Source organism: Mauremys reevesii, linkage group 2 (assembly GCF_016161935.1).
Source record: "Mauremys reevesii isolate NIE-2019 linkage group 2, ASM1616193v1, whole genome shotgun sequence".
Classification (NCBI taxonomy): Eukaryota; Metazoa; Chordata; order Testudines; family Geoemydidae; genus Mauremys; species Mauremys reevesii.
In genome coordinates this window covers 277,634,002-277,650,011 of record NC_052624.1, presented here as the reverse complement: position 1 = coordinate 277,650,011, position 16,010 = coordinate 277,634,002, and the positions used below count along the sequence as shown (strand labels likewise).

The window sequence follows — 16,010 nt, the reverse complement described above, 5'->3', positions numbered from 1 at the left end:
GTCCGCCCGTCAGTGGAAAGCTGGATACTCTTGCCCAATCACATAATGCCTGGTCTTGGCCAATCAGAGCTCGGCCCCGCCTCTATCGGGAGTGACGGACACTCACGGAAGGACCCGAGGACAACCGATGTCACGGCGTACGGAGCTACCCCACAGCAGCCGCAAGGGGGAGCAGGTGCGAAGCGGCGGAATCGCTTCTCGGCGCGCCTTGATATCGCAGCCATCGCACTCGAGAGGAGCCTTCTCTGTCTGGCCGGCGCATGTTCGCTGGATGCGTCCTGCCACCGCCAGCTCTGAGCCCCCGCCCGGGGCACAGGGACACGTCCTCACAAACACACACAGCAAGACAGAAACGCAGCCGAGCTCGCACTGCATAGACCAGCCTGCCAGCAAACAGACACAGCGCAATGCTAGGAAACGGCATCGTCTCTGCCCCAGCATCCCTGTGCGTCACATAGTTATGACGTTATTAGATGTCCCGACATTCTGTTAACACGAGAGTTGTCAATTGTCTAATCCCTGAAAACCCAACACCCGGCCCCTGTCCGTCCCCTCCCCCCAATCACTTCCTCTCCGCCCCCTCCCCCTCCACCCACCTGCCTCCTGCACAGCCGGGCTGGGAGGAGCTGACATGGAGCCTGCTCAATTGGGGATGGCAGGGGTCAGTCCCCGGACTCCCGGAGCCAGGGACTAGGATGGGGTCGGAGCTGGAGCAAGGGGCGGGGGGGGGGTCTGTCCCTGGAGTGAGGGGCCAGGGTGGGGAAATCGGGGCACAGTGGGGTGGGGGGTTGGTCCCTGGAGCAAGGGGCTGAGGAGGGGGGGGTCTGTCCCTGGAGTGAGGGGTCAGGGTGGGGAAATCGGGGCCCAGTGGGGTGGGGGTCTGTCCCTGGAGTGAGGAGCCAGGGTGGGGAAATCGGGGCCCAGTGGGGTGGGGGACTGGTCCCTGGAGTGAGGGGCCAGGGTAGGGAAATCCGGACACAGAGGGAGGACAGGTTACACCGGTACCTACTTTGGAGCCCAATCCGGGAGCCAGCCAGTTCTCTCCGTCAGGCTCGGGGGCGGGAAGAGAAGCGGGTAGCTAAGCAAAGCCGCTCCAGCAGCAGCTGCTGCTTTTCCCGCCCCTGGTGGCGGGGTCACCTGGCAACCCCTGTTAACACAGAGTTAAGATTGTCCAGTGGGTGCCTCCTACCCTTCTAGAATGAGGAGATTAGCTAAATTTAAACCTCTGAAAACCGGGAAATGAAGGGTAAAAGATAACACAAGGTAACAGAATCTTAAACCTCTGACAGCCCGGAAATTCAGGTGGTATTGTTCACCAAGGTGTTGGGATGGAGAATAGCGGTTACATGGTTAATTGCAAACTGCTTAAACTCATGGCAACTATAAAGTGTTGCCTGCTGCTCTCAGACTAAATTACTATGTCAGACATACCATATTTAGCACACACAAAAAGGTCCAGACCAGTAATATTATATTTGGTACTTTAATAGGGCCAATTTCACAAAGCTGATACCAATTATGAGCCAAATCAGCTGGGAGGAATACTTTCATCAGACAAATGTGAATGATGATTGGTAATCATTTAAGAAACCTTGCTAGATACCTGAAAATCCAGTCTCACAATTGTAGAAGAAAGTCATGCTAGTTAAAAAAAAAAATTGACCTGGTTTACAGAGCAAGTGAAGGCAACTATAAAATATATATAAAAGAAATGGGAATTTGACAGTAGTGAATATAAATCAGAAGTTAGGAAGTGTATAAAATTGACAAGGGAAGCAAAGGGACACAAGGAGAAATCTATGGCAAGCAGAGTTAAGACCAATAAGGAGTTGGAGTCAGGGGGGTTAAGTATATACAGAACAAAAAGAATCCTGACAATGGTATTGGTTCATTATTAGATGGAAATAGTAGAATTATCAGTAATAATGCAGAAAAGGCAAAAGCGTTCAATAAGTATTTCTGTTCTGTATTTATGGATAAAACAGATGATATAGTCTTATCATTGGGTGATAACACTCTTTCCATTCCAGTAATATCTCCGGAGGATGTTAAACAGAAGCTACTAAACTAAAACATTTTTAAACCAGCAGGTCCAGATAACTTGCATCCAAGAGTTTTAAAAGAACTGTCTGAGGAGTTCAGTGGACCATTAATGTTGATTTTCAATAAATCTTGGTGCACTGAGGAAGATGCAGAAGACTGGAAGAAAGTCAATGTAGTGTCAATTTTTTAAAAGGGTAAATGAGATGACTCATTATAGGCCTGTCAGCCTGATATCAGTCCCAGGCAAGACAATGGGGTGGCTGATATGGTTAATGAAGAATTAAAGGAGAGTAGTGTAATTACTGTAAATCAACATGGGCTTATGGTCTTGTCACCTGATACTAAACATTACCTTGGACTTCTTTGGAAGGGGAAGGGAGGTCAAATTTGGGAAACAAAGGATTCCCGCCTTATGTAAATCCTATTTAAGGGTGGGGAGGAAGGCAAATGGAATGCCTCCTCTCCAGGGCCTGTCTGCCCAAGAAGAAAGACTACTAAAGCCACCTGAAAGGGAAGGCAGTGGGGGAGTTCCGACTGAGACGGGTCCAGTCTGAAAAGAAATATAACTGGAACTCTGAACCACAGAAACTTTGCAACCTGCCTAAAATAACATTTAGGTTAAGAAATTACATTTTGTAACCTGTTTTTTAAGCATATTGAGCTTAGCTTGTGTACTTTGTTTTATTTGCTCAGTAATCTGCTTTCTTCTGCCTGTTATCTTTTATATTCACTTAAAATTCACCTTTTGTAGTTAATAAACTTATTTCTTGTTTATGTAATTTCTAACTGGAGGGGCAAGAAGTTGTGTATCTCTCCCTTCACATTGAGGGAGGGGGGTGAATTTCATAAAACCTTTTGGTCTGTACCCCATAAAGAGATTGGGCACCAGTGTTGGGGCAAGCCCCTAAGGCTGAATCTTTCCAGAGCGGATCTCTGTCTCTCTCTGCAGCTGGGTGTGGCCCTGCCTGTGTGCTTGACTGGAAGCAGCTGATGAGCCTAGCCCAGCAAGGCCGGGCTGGCAGAATAGGCTGACTCAGTGGCATCCCAGCACATCAGGTGACACCCTCTCCAGTTTTTCATTCACTCTCTGTTTGTCAGCATAAGCCATGCCTGTTATATTAGTGTTTGAATAAAACATCTTAAGAATACGTCTATATAAATCAGCTTGATCATTATTTGTATTAGCAATAGCATCATATGGTACATTTACAAAGTCTTCTGGTGTCATACACTCAGTTTTTGTAAGAGTGTTACAAAATCATCATGCATTAAGTTTGGGTTACCGAACTTTGCGTTAATCATTCCAGTACATTACTTTTATCACAAGGCCCAAATTGTTTACTTAATGCACAGGCTTGCTCTGGTGTTAATGGTTTACACTCATGTTTTATTAGGGGAGGAGGTGGATTTACTCCTTCATATTGTGTAACCGAAGTTACTACGGGAGCCATAGGTGGTGTTTTATATACCTCTGGCAGCTTAGGATTCAGCTGATTTGTCTCTTGTACCAACCCTTCAGGGGCTGTGGGTAAAGCTGCTTTTGTGTAAGGTGGGGAGGAAGGTTCCTCACCCTCTGTGTAATTTTCACTGTCACTCTCCCCTCCTGGATGGTATGCTGCAGGGGGATCCTGACACTTTGCATCCGCCATGCCCTTATATGATTGTAGCTTCCTATGCAGTTTAGAGATTTTATGTTGGCAGGCTTGTACGGGAGTTTTGATTAACCTTCACCTCCTTCATAAGCTGCCTTTTGGCTGCTTGTGCCTCTTGGAGTTCAATTGCTCCTACTTCTGCTGCCTTTTCGGCAGCAGAGGCTCACCTACTTGCTCCCCCTATTTGTTGTTCCAACTGGGAGACCTGATGTGTAAGGGAGGTAACTTTAGATTTTTCAGCATTGAGGTCTATTAAATGCTGCTTCTCTAACTGTTCACCCTTCTTCTTTTGAGTTTTCAGGAGGGTGATCTCTTGGTTAAATAGGAGAGTCTGTTTGTTAAGTTCTTTGTTAACAGTGGAAAGGCCGTATAGGAGGGCGCTATTGTCACTCACTTTTCTTGGGAACAGGTTTACTCAGATTGTAACAGTCCCATAGCGTGTTGAACACTTCCAGAGCTGCCACCCTGATAATGGAGCCTGGTTTCCATGGGTTGCGCCCTTTTCCAGATAAATTGATACCATGGTCCACAGATAATTTATTATGTTCAGCTTCCCATCCCTTGAGACTGAAGACCCTGCTCATCGTTGCACACCTAAGGACTTTACCAATCGTCTAGAAAATGAAGGTTTCTTTTGTGTCCCACCAAAGGGATCACTACTATGCTGTTCCAGGAGCCCACTGAAAAAAAAATGAAATGGCCACTCCACGGCTATGGAAGATGTATTGGAGTTCCGGAGCAGGCAACCTTCTGCTCACACTTCCAATAAAAACATTGCCTACCATAAAAACAAAAATGAAGGAGAGATACTTAAGCTAACCTTAAACAAGGCTGGAGGTATCTTTCCCATGACCGCCAAGTAGCTGGTCACTAACCGCTCTATTTGGGGTACCACAGAAACAGCTACCTGAACCAATTAGGATTGGACTCAGGGTCCAGTCGCCCCAACAGCTGCTGCAGGATTTTAAAAGGCCTTTCGAGCAGAATCAGAGAAAAGCGGTTATTCTGACCCACTGCCAGTTCTCCACCCGGAATTGCGTTAAGGACACTGTGTCCAGGCCACACAGTCCTTTTCCATAGTGGGAACCCAACACACCCAAGGTCAGACCGATCTTTCCAATATCCACCCTGAGCCAATGGGCTAATCAATCACTGTATTGCAAGTTAAAACACAGGACCTCTCAGGGAAAAGAAAACCTAGAGAGGTCCTGCTGTGGTCGCCAATGTTAGATGAAAGGACAGAAAGGCAAAGAAATATATGTGATAAGGCAAGAGATTCCTATGCTTCCTGTTTCCTTAGATTCGACCCTCTCTATCCAGCATCAGTCATCTGGTAGGTTTGATCTTCCAATAAAGGGTCCCTCCCACCGTGAATAACGAGGAGTCAGTCGTAATAAGGTGAAAAACAAATTAAGTGTATTGAGGGATTGGTGTACAATGAACTGGGCAAAGAAAAAGAGGGAGTAAACAGTAAAATTATGCAATACAGTGATTTTCCCAAAATAAACACTATAAACAGGTAAGTAAACCCCTTAATAGAAACCTCCTTCTATAGATCAAGCATCGATTGTTGCCTGGGACCTCAATCCTCTGGCTATTTGAAAGCCATTGGAGAGGAGCTCCAGGGAGTCCCTTGATGTTCCTCTGGGTCTGTAGAAGAGTAGATAGTACGTCGGGGGACAGCAGCTGAAGGTGGATGATGATAAGTGGAATCTGGCTGTCTGTCCTTCTCTTCTCCTTGCAGGTGATGACAAAGTAGAAGCAGAGCTGTAGAAAGAATAGCCTAGCCCCCTCTACCACTAGGATGGGTAGGTGAGTGCAAGTCAGACCCTTATTGTCACTCAGGGCAGATTTATATAATCTGGCCTGGGAAACCCCGCAGAAGGAGCAGAAAACCCCTTCTGGGAAACAGCGGTAAAAACAGTTCTATCCAGAAGTTGTTTACCACTTCTGAGGAGAAATAAAAAGCAGGAAAACTGTGATCAGCTGGATCACATGGGCACAAACTCCATTTTGAAAACCAATATGGGATCCTGAAATTATAAAAAAACCTACAAAATGGACATAACCCCACACCTGAAATATCATCCCAACACTTGAGTTAATATTAAATCTCTGCTTCCTTGTCTCAGTGAACCAATTTATGATGGAGACATATGTATATCTATATAGATGTAGAAATAGAGTAGATACGCACACCTATCCTCCAAAGCACTCATTTGACTCACAGTGTAGAAAATGTACTATTCCAAGAGGAATAAGCATAAATGATGGCATGCTGAAGGGAAATGTTTGCCACTTCATTGTACTATGACCGGGAACTGGTGGAAAAAACACAGACCATTATCCCATAGAGCCAATCATATACTAGTTGAAAAGAGGTGGAGTTCTGTCTCTGTTTTCCATGGTTGTAAGTACCTGGTTCTTTAGGGCTATCACAGTTACAAGTGAGCATAAGTCTCATTATCCACATTGGAGTAAAGTAATTAATTTTCTAGATAATTTTTTTAATGGTTTTCTCACAGGGTGCTTTTTGTATTACAGGTGGCCCCAATTAAGTGTATTTTTCTGACTTGGAACTATGATTGTCCTGAACAAAGAAAAAGAAGAAAAGAAATACTAATAATGGGCATTAGATTTTACACTGCTTAGCTAAGGACTGACCCATAAGAGCTGCTACAGATCTAAATGGAAGGACTTGGATTTACTTGGAATCCTGTGATGAGGTGTGTACCCAACACAGGCACTGAAAGAGCTAATAGGGACCTGAGAAGCCATTTGGCAATGTGGCTGCACCTGGAGGATGGGTGAGGTTTAATTTGAGATGAAGCCTAGTTGGGAAGGCGATGGGAGAGGACTATAAACAGAGGAAGTTGAGCTGGGACTTGGGGTGGAGGATTAACTGGGCTGATAGGAGATGGAGGCTTTTCTGATCTCAAATGACGTCACTCTGAAAATTGAAGAATCTGTTAGAGAGGGAGAATGGATACGAAGTAGGGGGGAGGGAAGAGTAGAATCAAAATCAGATGATGTTGGTATTAGTAAAACAAGTGATAAAAATGGTGCATGCTTAGAAAAGTTAATTGATTAAAACAATTTAGTGGTTTTAAATTATGACACTCCAACTAGATTTAACGCAGCAGATAGTAGTTTTTCGTGCTTAGATCTGGGAATTATAATGGCAGATACTGCAAGTACATGCAACTTGGAAATATATAAGAAAGAATGGGGTGTGATAATTTTCCTATACTTCTTACTTTTCAAGGGTAAGGTAAGATTGACGGTATCCACCTAGAATTCTAAGAAGGATAACTGGGAGCCATTTACAAGTAAATGTACAGAATTTATTAATAATCATTGTGTGAATGATGACAGAATTTAAATGATAATGTAATATGGGATTAATAGCAGCAGCTACTGTAGCTATATCTAGGTTATTGAAGCAGCAAAGAATCCTGTGGCACCTTTGCTGCTTCTACAGAACCAGACTAACACGGCTACCCCTCTGATAGGTTATTGAAGTATCCCAAAACTAAAAACTCACTTCCATGGTGGAATTAGGAGTCCAAAATGGCAGTTAAAGAAAGGGACAAAGCCTACAGAAAAGCTAAATATACAATGAATAGCAAATATCTAATGAACTATAAAAGAAGTCATTAGGACAAGGAATTATAAAAAAAAATCAAAGAAAGAGTTGGAGGAAGTACTGTGGGCAGATAAACAAAGACAAGACATCAGAAATATACAAGCAAATCAGAAGATTGAATGGAATTTAGACTGAAAATAGCCACATCCTAGGTCTTATTGGCATTGACAACATAGTTCAAAGTTCTGGTAATGGAAAAAAACAGAAGTTTTAGCAGAAACTTTCCAAGGGTGAGTAATGGTGGAAAATAAAGTGATGTTTTCCTCCAGATTAAAAGACAGCTCATTGAAGAGAGTCATAATCTATTATGTAGTTGGGGTAAACATGAAGATACTATGCTAAATGAATACTTTTATATGTGAGAACTTGAGAAAGTTGTTGATATAAGCAAGATTACATCCCCAGGTAAAGATAATATATGTAACATAATGCTTCTCTCTCAAACTACTTTCAGAGAGGTAGTTATCTTGAAATTATTTAACACTATAGGGGAGAAAAAGTGTGATACTGGTAGGGTAGAAATATGCAGCAGTAATTCAATACAAAAAACAGACAAACTATCCCCCAAACTAGATACCTATAACCCAATTACCCTTGGTAAAATTATGGAGAGAATGGTGAATGAAAGATTGGTTCCTATTTGGAAAAAAATGGCATTAAAGATAAGGTACATAGTGGTTTTAAGGGAGGAAGAAGCACTATTGATTGCATTGCTAAATTAGAACCTGAAATACAAAAACTTATGAGGCACAAGGGTTTCATGATAGCTGTCTTTCTAGATATTGAAAAGGTATATAACATGCTGTGGAGGGAGGTCATATTGCACAAAGTAAGTGCACTAGAGACAGGGGAAGAATGTAGGGTAGATGAGAATTTTTGAGTAAAAGGATCATTCAGATCAAAGTTGGGAAAGTTATGTCAAATATATACAATATTAAAAATGGTACACCACAAGATAGTGTTCATAGAATTGTAGGACTGGAAGGAACCTTGAGAGATCATCTAATCCAGTACCCTGCAATGATGGCAGGACTAAGTATCTAGATCAGGGGTTCTCAAACTTCATTACACCCAACCCCTTTCTGACAACAAAAATTACTACACGGCCCCATGAGGGAAGACCAAAGCCTGAGCCCCACCACCCTGGAGGAGGGGGTCAAAGCCAAAGCTCCAAGGCTTCAGCCCCAGACATGGGGCCTGTAACCTGAGCCCTGCCACCCAGGGCCGAAGTTTTGGCCCCAGGCGGTGGGACTCAGGCTTTGGCCCTGGGTCCCAGCAAGTCTAAGCCAGCCCTGGCAATCCTGTTCAAATTAGGTCATGACCCACTTTGGGGTCCCAACCCACAGTTTGAGAATCACTGATCTAGACCATCTAGACCAAAGGCGGCACGCAAGGTGATTTTCGGTGGCACTCTCACTGCCTGGATCCTGGCCACCATTCTGGGGGGCTCTGCATTTTAATTTAATTTTAAAGTAAGCTTCTTAAACATTTTAAAAACCTTATGTACTTTACATATAACAATAGTTTAGTTCTATATTATAGACCTATAGAAAGAGACCTTCTAAAAATGTTAAAGCATATTACTGGCACGTGAAACCTTAAATTAGAGTGAATAAATGAAGGCTCGGCACTCCACTTCTGAAAGGCTGCCGACCCCTGGTCTAACCTACTCTTCAAAATCCCCAATGATGGAGATTCCACAACATCCCTAGGTAATTTATTCCAGTGCTTAGCTACCCTGACAGTTAGGAAGTTTTTCTTAATGTCCAACCTAAACCACCTTTGCTGCAATTTAAGCTCATTGCTTCTTTTCCTATCTTCAGAGGTTAAGGAGAACAAATTTTCTCCCTCCTCCTTGCAACTACCTTTTATGTACTTAAAGTGTTATCATGTCCCTTTTCAGTCTTCTCTTCTCCAGACTAAACAAACCCAATTTTTTTACAATCTTCCCTGATAAGTCCTGTTTTCTAGACTTTTAATCATTTTTGTTGCTCTGAGCCCCGGGACCTCCCATGAGGCTGAAGCCCTGAGCCCTGGCACCTCCCATGGATTTGAAAATATTTACCAGAGCTCTGCTCTGGTAGAGCTCCAACTGAATTTAAAGCCAGTGACTGATACTTATCACCTTATTATCTTCTAGATGTTTGCAAATTGATTACTTAATTATTTGCTCCATTATCTTTCTGGGTACTGAAGTTCAGCCCAACCTTATTTAATATGATAAATGATCTCCCAAAACAAGTGCTGCAGTAGGTATCACTCTATTTGCAAATAATTGTGCTCTGTGGGTTAGGAACAGAAATACTGAGGTAGCAGGAAAGAGAATCAACAAAGCATTATGACAGACCTCTGAGGAAATGCACGGGGCTTCAAGGTCTCCATTGCTATACCAAAGGATTGGTCTTTACAAAAAGGAAAGTTACAAAAGAACGTAAACTGTATCTGTATGGAGAACAAATAGATATAATTAAGAGTTCAAATTATAAGGGGTAATAATTGATACTAAATTATTTTGAAAAGATCATATTAACTAGGTTAAAGATAAATGTACAGGAAGGATGAACCCGCTTAAACGTCTTGCTGGGACTGGGACTAACTGGGGCAGGAGGGATGGATAAGAAAATACGGTTGATGTACAGAGTCTTAATCGGACCAGCTTTTGACTATGGCTTTCTGTCAGCATCAAAATTAGAACTTAACAAATTAGATTTAATACAAGCCCAAGCACTACAAATTGTGTGCTGTAGATTTATTACAACACTACATGAGCGCTACAGATAGCTTCTAGTGAAATGCCTGTTATAGTATGAATCAGGGGCGGCTCCAGGCCCCAGCACGCCAAGCGCGTGCTTGGGGCGGCATGCCGCGGGGGGTGCTCTGCCGGTCGCCGGGAGGGCGGCAGGTGGCTCCGGTGGACCTCCCACAGGCACGCCTGCGGATACTCCACCGAAGCCGCGGGACCAGCGGGAGGCCCACCGGAGCCGCGGGACCGGCAACTGGCAGAGCGCCCCCAGCGGCATGCCGCTGTGCTTGGGGCGGCGAAATGGCTAGAGCCGCCCCTGGTATGAATGAAACCACTGGACCTAACTTTCTGGGCCAAAGTTAATGGAATCTGCAATGATGAAAATACCAAACATATGAGGATTGTTGGGAATTCAGTAGGTGAACTATAGCACATGATGTTAAAACTCCATATGCCATTTGAGTTAAAGTGTGGATGCAGGAGAAACAAGGAAAAACTGAATGATGTCAAAACTTTTAATCATTGGAGAATTAGTCATTTGGACATGTGACTTGCCATCCAGGTGGATTTAGATTTATTTGATAAATTTAAGAGTAAAAAAGAGACAGTAAATTTTTTAAATGAAGCGTATCAGTATATAGATAAAAAGTACAGTAGGTTTCCTCAAATATATATATATACAGAGGGGGTCCAAAAAAGAAAAAACAAGTAGAGTAGGGGCAGCATATTGTATGCCAAAACTTGGAATTAGCTAATCTATAAGAGAATCTGATAATGTATATGTCTGACAGTTGAGGTAGTAGCAATAATGCTAATACTAAATTGGATCTGGGATGTATACCCAGCAGCAGCAGTCACTTTTTCTGATTCAGTCTCAGGCCTTATGGTGATTTAAAAAAAAAAAAGGGGGGGGCGTTCACTATGTAGAAGTGACTTAATCAATGAAATTATATTTCTATTAACAGAGTTAGTTCAGATGGGGATACATGGAGCATTACCTTGGATCCCATCACATTTTGAGAAAATACAGAACAAAATGGTGGACAAAGCTGCTAAAAATACTGTAAGAAACGGAAGGATTGACACAGAAATACCATTGAGTAAACAGGAATTAATTTAAAAGGAATGGTAAAAGATTTGGATTAATGGAAAAAGAGGAAGATTTTTTTTTTTGACTTGTGCCCTAGAGTTGAGGACTATGACATACTTCAGAGCCTGGATAGAATCAATTAAGTGCTTTTGTTTAGAGTACTAACTGGCCACTGTGGCTTAAACAAAAATCTTGGACTATGTGAACTAGGTAGAAGAAACATTTACTCACCTTTTATAGGTATGTAAGAGTTCTGACTTAAAAAAAAAGGGGGAGAAAAGCTTTTTTCTGAGGAATTCAAATGTATGAAGGTAAAAAAGTTACATTGTAAAAACTTTGGGAAAATGGAGTATTATCAAAAAAGGCACTGTTACATTACCTAAAAGACACATGACAAACCAAGACAATATAAACCACTAAGTACTGAAGACTTATAGTTGGTGGTGGCTATAGAATATTCAGTCAAGTCTGCTTTGCTATAAAAAAGAGGAAAAAAAGAGAAAAGAAATGGATGGGGCTTCAGGGAGAAGAGGAAGCTTGCAGTTGTTGTTGTCTTAGCATATGCTCAACATGCCTCAGGTGGCACATGACCAGGATTCATCACTGAATTTGGTCCGCTGGTTGGATAACTCCCTGGGATTAGCCTGTGGGGAGATAGTCAAGGAAAAATCCCTGAAGACGAAGAAGCCCCTGGGATCCTCTCTTGAGTAGAGAAGTATGGTTTCAAGCGGAGTGCTCCAGGGGTTGGTCCTAGGGCTGGTTTTGTTCAACATCTTTATTAATTATCTGGATGATGGGATGAATTGCACCCTCAGCAAGTTTGCAGATGACACTAAATTCAGGGGAGAGGTACTTAAGAAGGAAGAATCCCATGCACCGCTACAGGCTGAGGTCCGACTGGCTAAGCAGCAGTTCTACAGAAAAGGACCTGGGGATTACAGTGGACGAGAAGCTGGATATGAGTCAGTGGGTGCCAAGAAGGCCAACAGCATATTGGGCTGTATTAGTAGAAGCACTGCCAGCAGATCGAAGGACGTGATTATTTGGCACTGGTGAGGCCACATCTGGAATATTGTGTCCAGTTTTGGTCCCCCCCACTACAGAAGGGATGTGGACAAATTGGAGAGAGTCCAGTGTAGGGCAACGAAAATGATTAGGGGCTGGGGCATGTGACTTATGAGGAGAGGCTGAGGGAACTGGGGTTATTTAGTCTGCAAAAGAGAAGAGTGTGTGGGGGGGGGGGGATTTGATAGCAGCCTTCAACTACCTGAATATGATAAAGAAGATGGAGCTCAGCTGTTCTCAGTGGTGGCAGATGACAGAACAAGAAGCAGTGGTCTCAAGTTGCAGTAGGGGAGGTCTAGGTTGGATATTAGGAAACACAATTTCACTAGAAGGGTGGTGAAGCACTGGAATGGGTTACTTAGGGAGGTGGTGGAATCTCCATCCTTAGAGTTTTATAAGGCCCATCTTGACAAAGCCCTGGCTGGGATGATTTAGTTGGGGTTGGTCCTGCTTTGAGCAGGGGATTGGACTCAATGACCTCCTGAGGTCTCTTCCAACCCTAATATTCTATGATTCTATGGTAAGAGGCCAGAGGAGACATGAAACAGCCCTTGGAGTGGAGCGGTCTCTGTTGGGAAGCTCTGACAAAGGAGCAGGATCTGGTCTTCCAGGAAGTGTTCTTTTAAGGAGCAAGGCAGTGAAAATGAAGAAGAGGGTTAAAAACATCAAGCCTGGCAAGGGCAGAAGTTGGCTTAAATTGGTACTTCCTGTTTGGGATTTTGTTGTGATATTCTAGGGAAGAATCCTATAAGTCCAGCCCTTGAAAGAAAGGTGATCTTAGAGGGGCTATGGAAAGGCTCTGCTGACAGGCTAATGTAGCCAGAAGCCCAGGGATGTAGCAGGGGTGGGTCTGATATAGACAGATATTGCCTCCTAGCTACAGAGACCCTGGACTGGAACCCAGAGAAGTGGGCATGAAGTGGACAGAGCCCAGAGCTGACCTTCTGTGATGATATTTGGATTTTTATTTATTGAATTCTGTTATACCCAAAAGGGGTGGGCTTAAATTGTGACCTGGATGGAGGGCTGAGCCACAGGAAGAGATGGGTAACCAGAGTGCTGTTGGCAGGGCATGCCAGTTGGGGAGGGAGGTGCTACACCACACCTGGTCACAAAGAGGTGTTCCAGCAGTGAGTCTATTCTTCCACATAGCCACTTTTTCCAGTATGCTGAACAATGGAACCAGGACATGCACCAGGCTAAGAACTAAGATGCAACTACACATCAAAGTAGTTAACAGCTTGAACTTAATTATTGCTTCTATGCAGTATATATTGTATCTTGTTCTTCTTAATGCTCTACTTAGGATTTTGTTGCTTTATTAAATGTACAATATACGTTTAGATATAGAAAGAAATGCACTGCAGAAAGTGACCATAAAGAAGATTGACATGGCTGATTAATACTGATAATCTGTGTTGTGACTATTTATAATTCTCTTATGTTACCAAAAACAATGCATCACCCTGCTCTTTTATAACAACTTTTTATGTATTTGAAGATAGTTATTGTGTCTTCTCTTATCCTCTCCATGCTAAACAAATGTGGGGAGGGGATCTGAGAAAGTCAAATCTCCAGGGGTTGAGATTTCCTCTGTTGAGGACTCCCCAAAGTAGGCAGGGGTGAACTGTGTCCTGGCCTTCTCCCTGTTGGACAAGCGTTTCCCACAACGGGGCTTACCTTAGCAGAGGGAATTCCCACTCAGCTGGAGAGGGAGCTTCCTCCAATCCTGCCCTAAAGGGAAGAGCATCAGTCAACTATCTTAGAGTGACCCAGCAGAAGTAAGGACAGGGGCCCTTTTCCTGAAGAACAGCTGCCAAGTAGGCAGGACAGTACTCCAGGGGTGACCCCAGTCTTATGAACCTCCTCCTGTTCTTTTTCCTATCGCACACAATGGTTTATTTTCTTAAGGACTGAAAGACTTTCAGCTAATGACAATCTTTGGGCTCAGACCACATGATCTGATAGGCCCCTTTGGTAGTGGGGAAGCGGGGACGTGTTGTTGTCCGCACGGAGGGAAGGCCGGGGGGCCGCCGCCGCCGCCGCCTCAGGGAGGCGGGGAAGTTCAGTCGCTCTGCTCTGGGGGCTGCAGATCCGGGACGCTGAGGTGGCTGTCCCCGTTTCCCGCCAGTAGAGGGAGGGACGAGAAAGAAGCCGGAGGGAGGAGCCTCCGCCTCCCCCGTGACCACCCGGCTCCTCCTAGCCCAGTGCCGCTGAGTAACCTGGTTTCCCGGCTCGGAGTCGGCCCTCCTCCTCCCTTCCCTGAGAGTCAGTGCAGCCGGGGCTCGGGCTAGCTCCCCAGAGCCGCTGCTGAAGTAGGAACCGCCTGCCCTGTAGAGAGGCGCCGCCGCCTCCTCACGCGGAGACATGTATCCGGGAGCTGCTGCCGCCGCCGCCTCGTCCTCCTCCTCCCCTGGACCCGGTGAGTCCCCAGCCACCCGCTACTCCCCGGCTCGAGCTGGGTTTGAACGCGTGGGACCGTTGGTGCGTGAGCCACTCTGGCAGCGCGAGACGCAGCGCGAGTCCCCCGCGAGACGGGGGTGTGGGGACTGTCTGGGGAGAGCGCGCGAGGTGCCAACCGCCCGGCGCTGGGGGAAGGGGGGCGCGAGGCACTCGCGAGCCCCAGAGCGCGCGTCGGCCCCCCCCACCCGCCGGCCGGGCCTTCTGGAGTCTCCCGGAATGGCCGCGCGGCCCGGCTGTGTGCTGTAGAAGCGGGCGGGGAAGGAGGGGGCAGGCCGCCGCCGCCGTCCCCTCCTCCTCAGGGAGGGATCGAGCGAGCGTGCGTATCCTGAGGCCTCTTTGTGGGCAGGGGTCCCTGCCTCTCTTTGCCGCGGTGGGGGCTGCCCCCGGAGGTAGGGAAGGCTTCGGGTGTAGGCCCTGCGGGAAGCCTGCGGCTGCGGGGAGGGGCTGCCTGGCTGCAAAGCAGCCGCAGGGACTCGGGGGGGCCTGCTCGCCTCTTTCAGCCTAGAGCTTCTCACGCAGACACTGGGGTGACAAGACACAGTGCCCCGTTGCTGCCCCTGCTCAGGACCTCTTACACCAGCCAGAGAGGCCACTGGACTTGCTGGGGGCACGGTGCATGGCAACAGCGGGGCCGTTGTAACCACCGTGGTCGTCATTGCATGAACTAGGATGTCCTGTTGCTGCCCCCGCGATGTACTGGTGTCACCAGTCAGGACCCTGCTGCTAATCCCAATACACCCTGCTGCCAGTACTGTATGTGCTGGGGTCACTGCCCAGGAGCTTGCCATGGCTGTCCTATGTCCCATCAGGATCATTGTTGCACACACTCACTACTTGGAGCTGCAATGCTGCCAATATTGGACATGCCATGGTCACCATTGAGGGCACAACCATTAGACATGCTGGCATTGCCATTCAGGGTTTTGAAGCTCCCTGCCCCTACTGCTATGGCAGTTGGGTTTGCTGTTCTGGAGTGGTGAAAGTGAGGAGGAATTCACCAGTTTTGATGGGTGTTGTCATACTATATCATGTGGTGATTAATAATCTTTCTGTGATGCTGGAACCCATCAAGGAGAAGAGAAAGGGACTAGAGAAGAAATTTATCCAAAACAAGTTCATGTCCCCAAACAAGTTTGTAACCAGCAAGTGAAAGTGTGAGTTTGTGTGCCTGGGTCATAAAAACAAAGAAGAGTAAATATTGATCAGAGCAGGGATTAGAGCCCAGGTGTTCTCCTTCCCAATTGTGTGTCCTAACCACCAGGCTAGGGTCAGTCTCTCTCTCTGGGCCAGTGAATATTTAGTTACTAA

General features: G+C 45.5%; 1 protein-coding gene and 2 long non-coding RNA genes across 5 annotated transcripts in view; 2 read left to right on the top strand and 1 right to left on the bottom strand.

Annotated features, from left to right (window-relative positions):
• Window positions 1–16: 16 nt before the first annotated feature.
• LOC120397184 lies at window positions 17–6,415 on the top strand. The gene is made up of 4 exons (XR_005593703.1): window positions 17–661; window positions 2,993–3,099; window positions 5,440–5,507; window positions 6,240–6,415. It is a non-coding gene; the product is annotated as an uncharacterized LOC120397184 (long non-coding RNA).
• On the bottom strand, window positions 5,090–14,598 carry LOC120397183. The gene is made up of 3 exons (XR_005593702.1): window positions 14,462–14,598; window positions 13,920–13,973; window positions 5,090–5,432 (listed from the first exon to the last, which is right to left on the bottom strand). It is a non-coding gene; the product is annotated as an uncharacterized LOC120397183 (long non-coding RNA).
• The window catches only part of AGO2 (argonaute RISC catalytic component 2), a 125,766-nt gene continuing 116,619 nt past the window's right edge, over window positions 6,864–16,010 (top strand). For 2 of the 3 annotated variants that reach the window (XM_039522796.1, XM_039522795.1), the window contains exon 1: window positions 14,533–14,661. In XM_039522796.1, the coding sequence (XP_039378730.1) occupies window positions 14,607–14,661 (55 nt within the window). In that variant the 5' untranslated portion in view covers window positions 14,533–14,606. Of the gene's footprint in view, window positions 6,967–14,532; window positions 14,662–16,010 lie in introns of those variants that run through there. The other variant, XM_039522797.1, reaches the window with a different exon arrangement.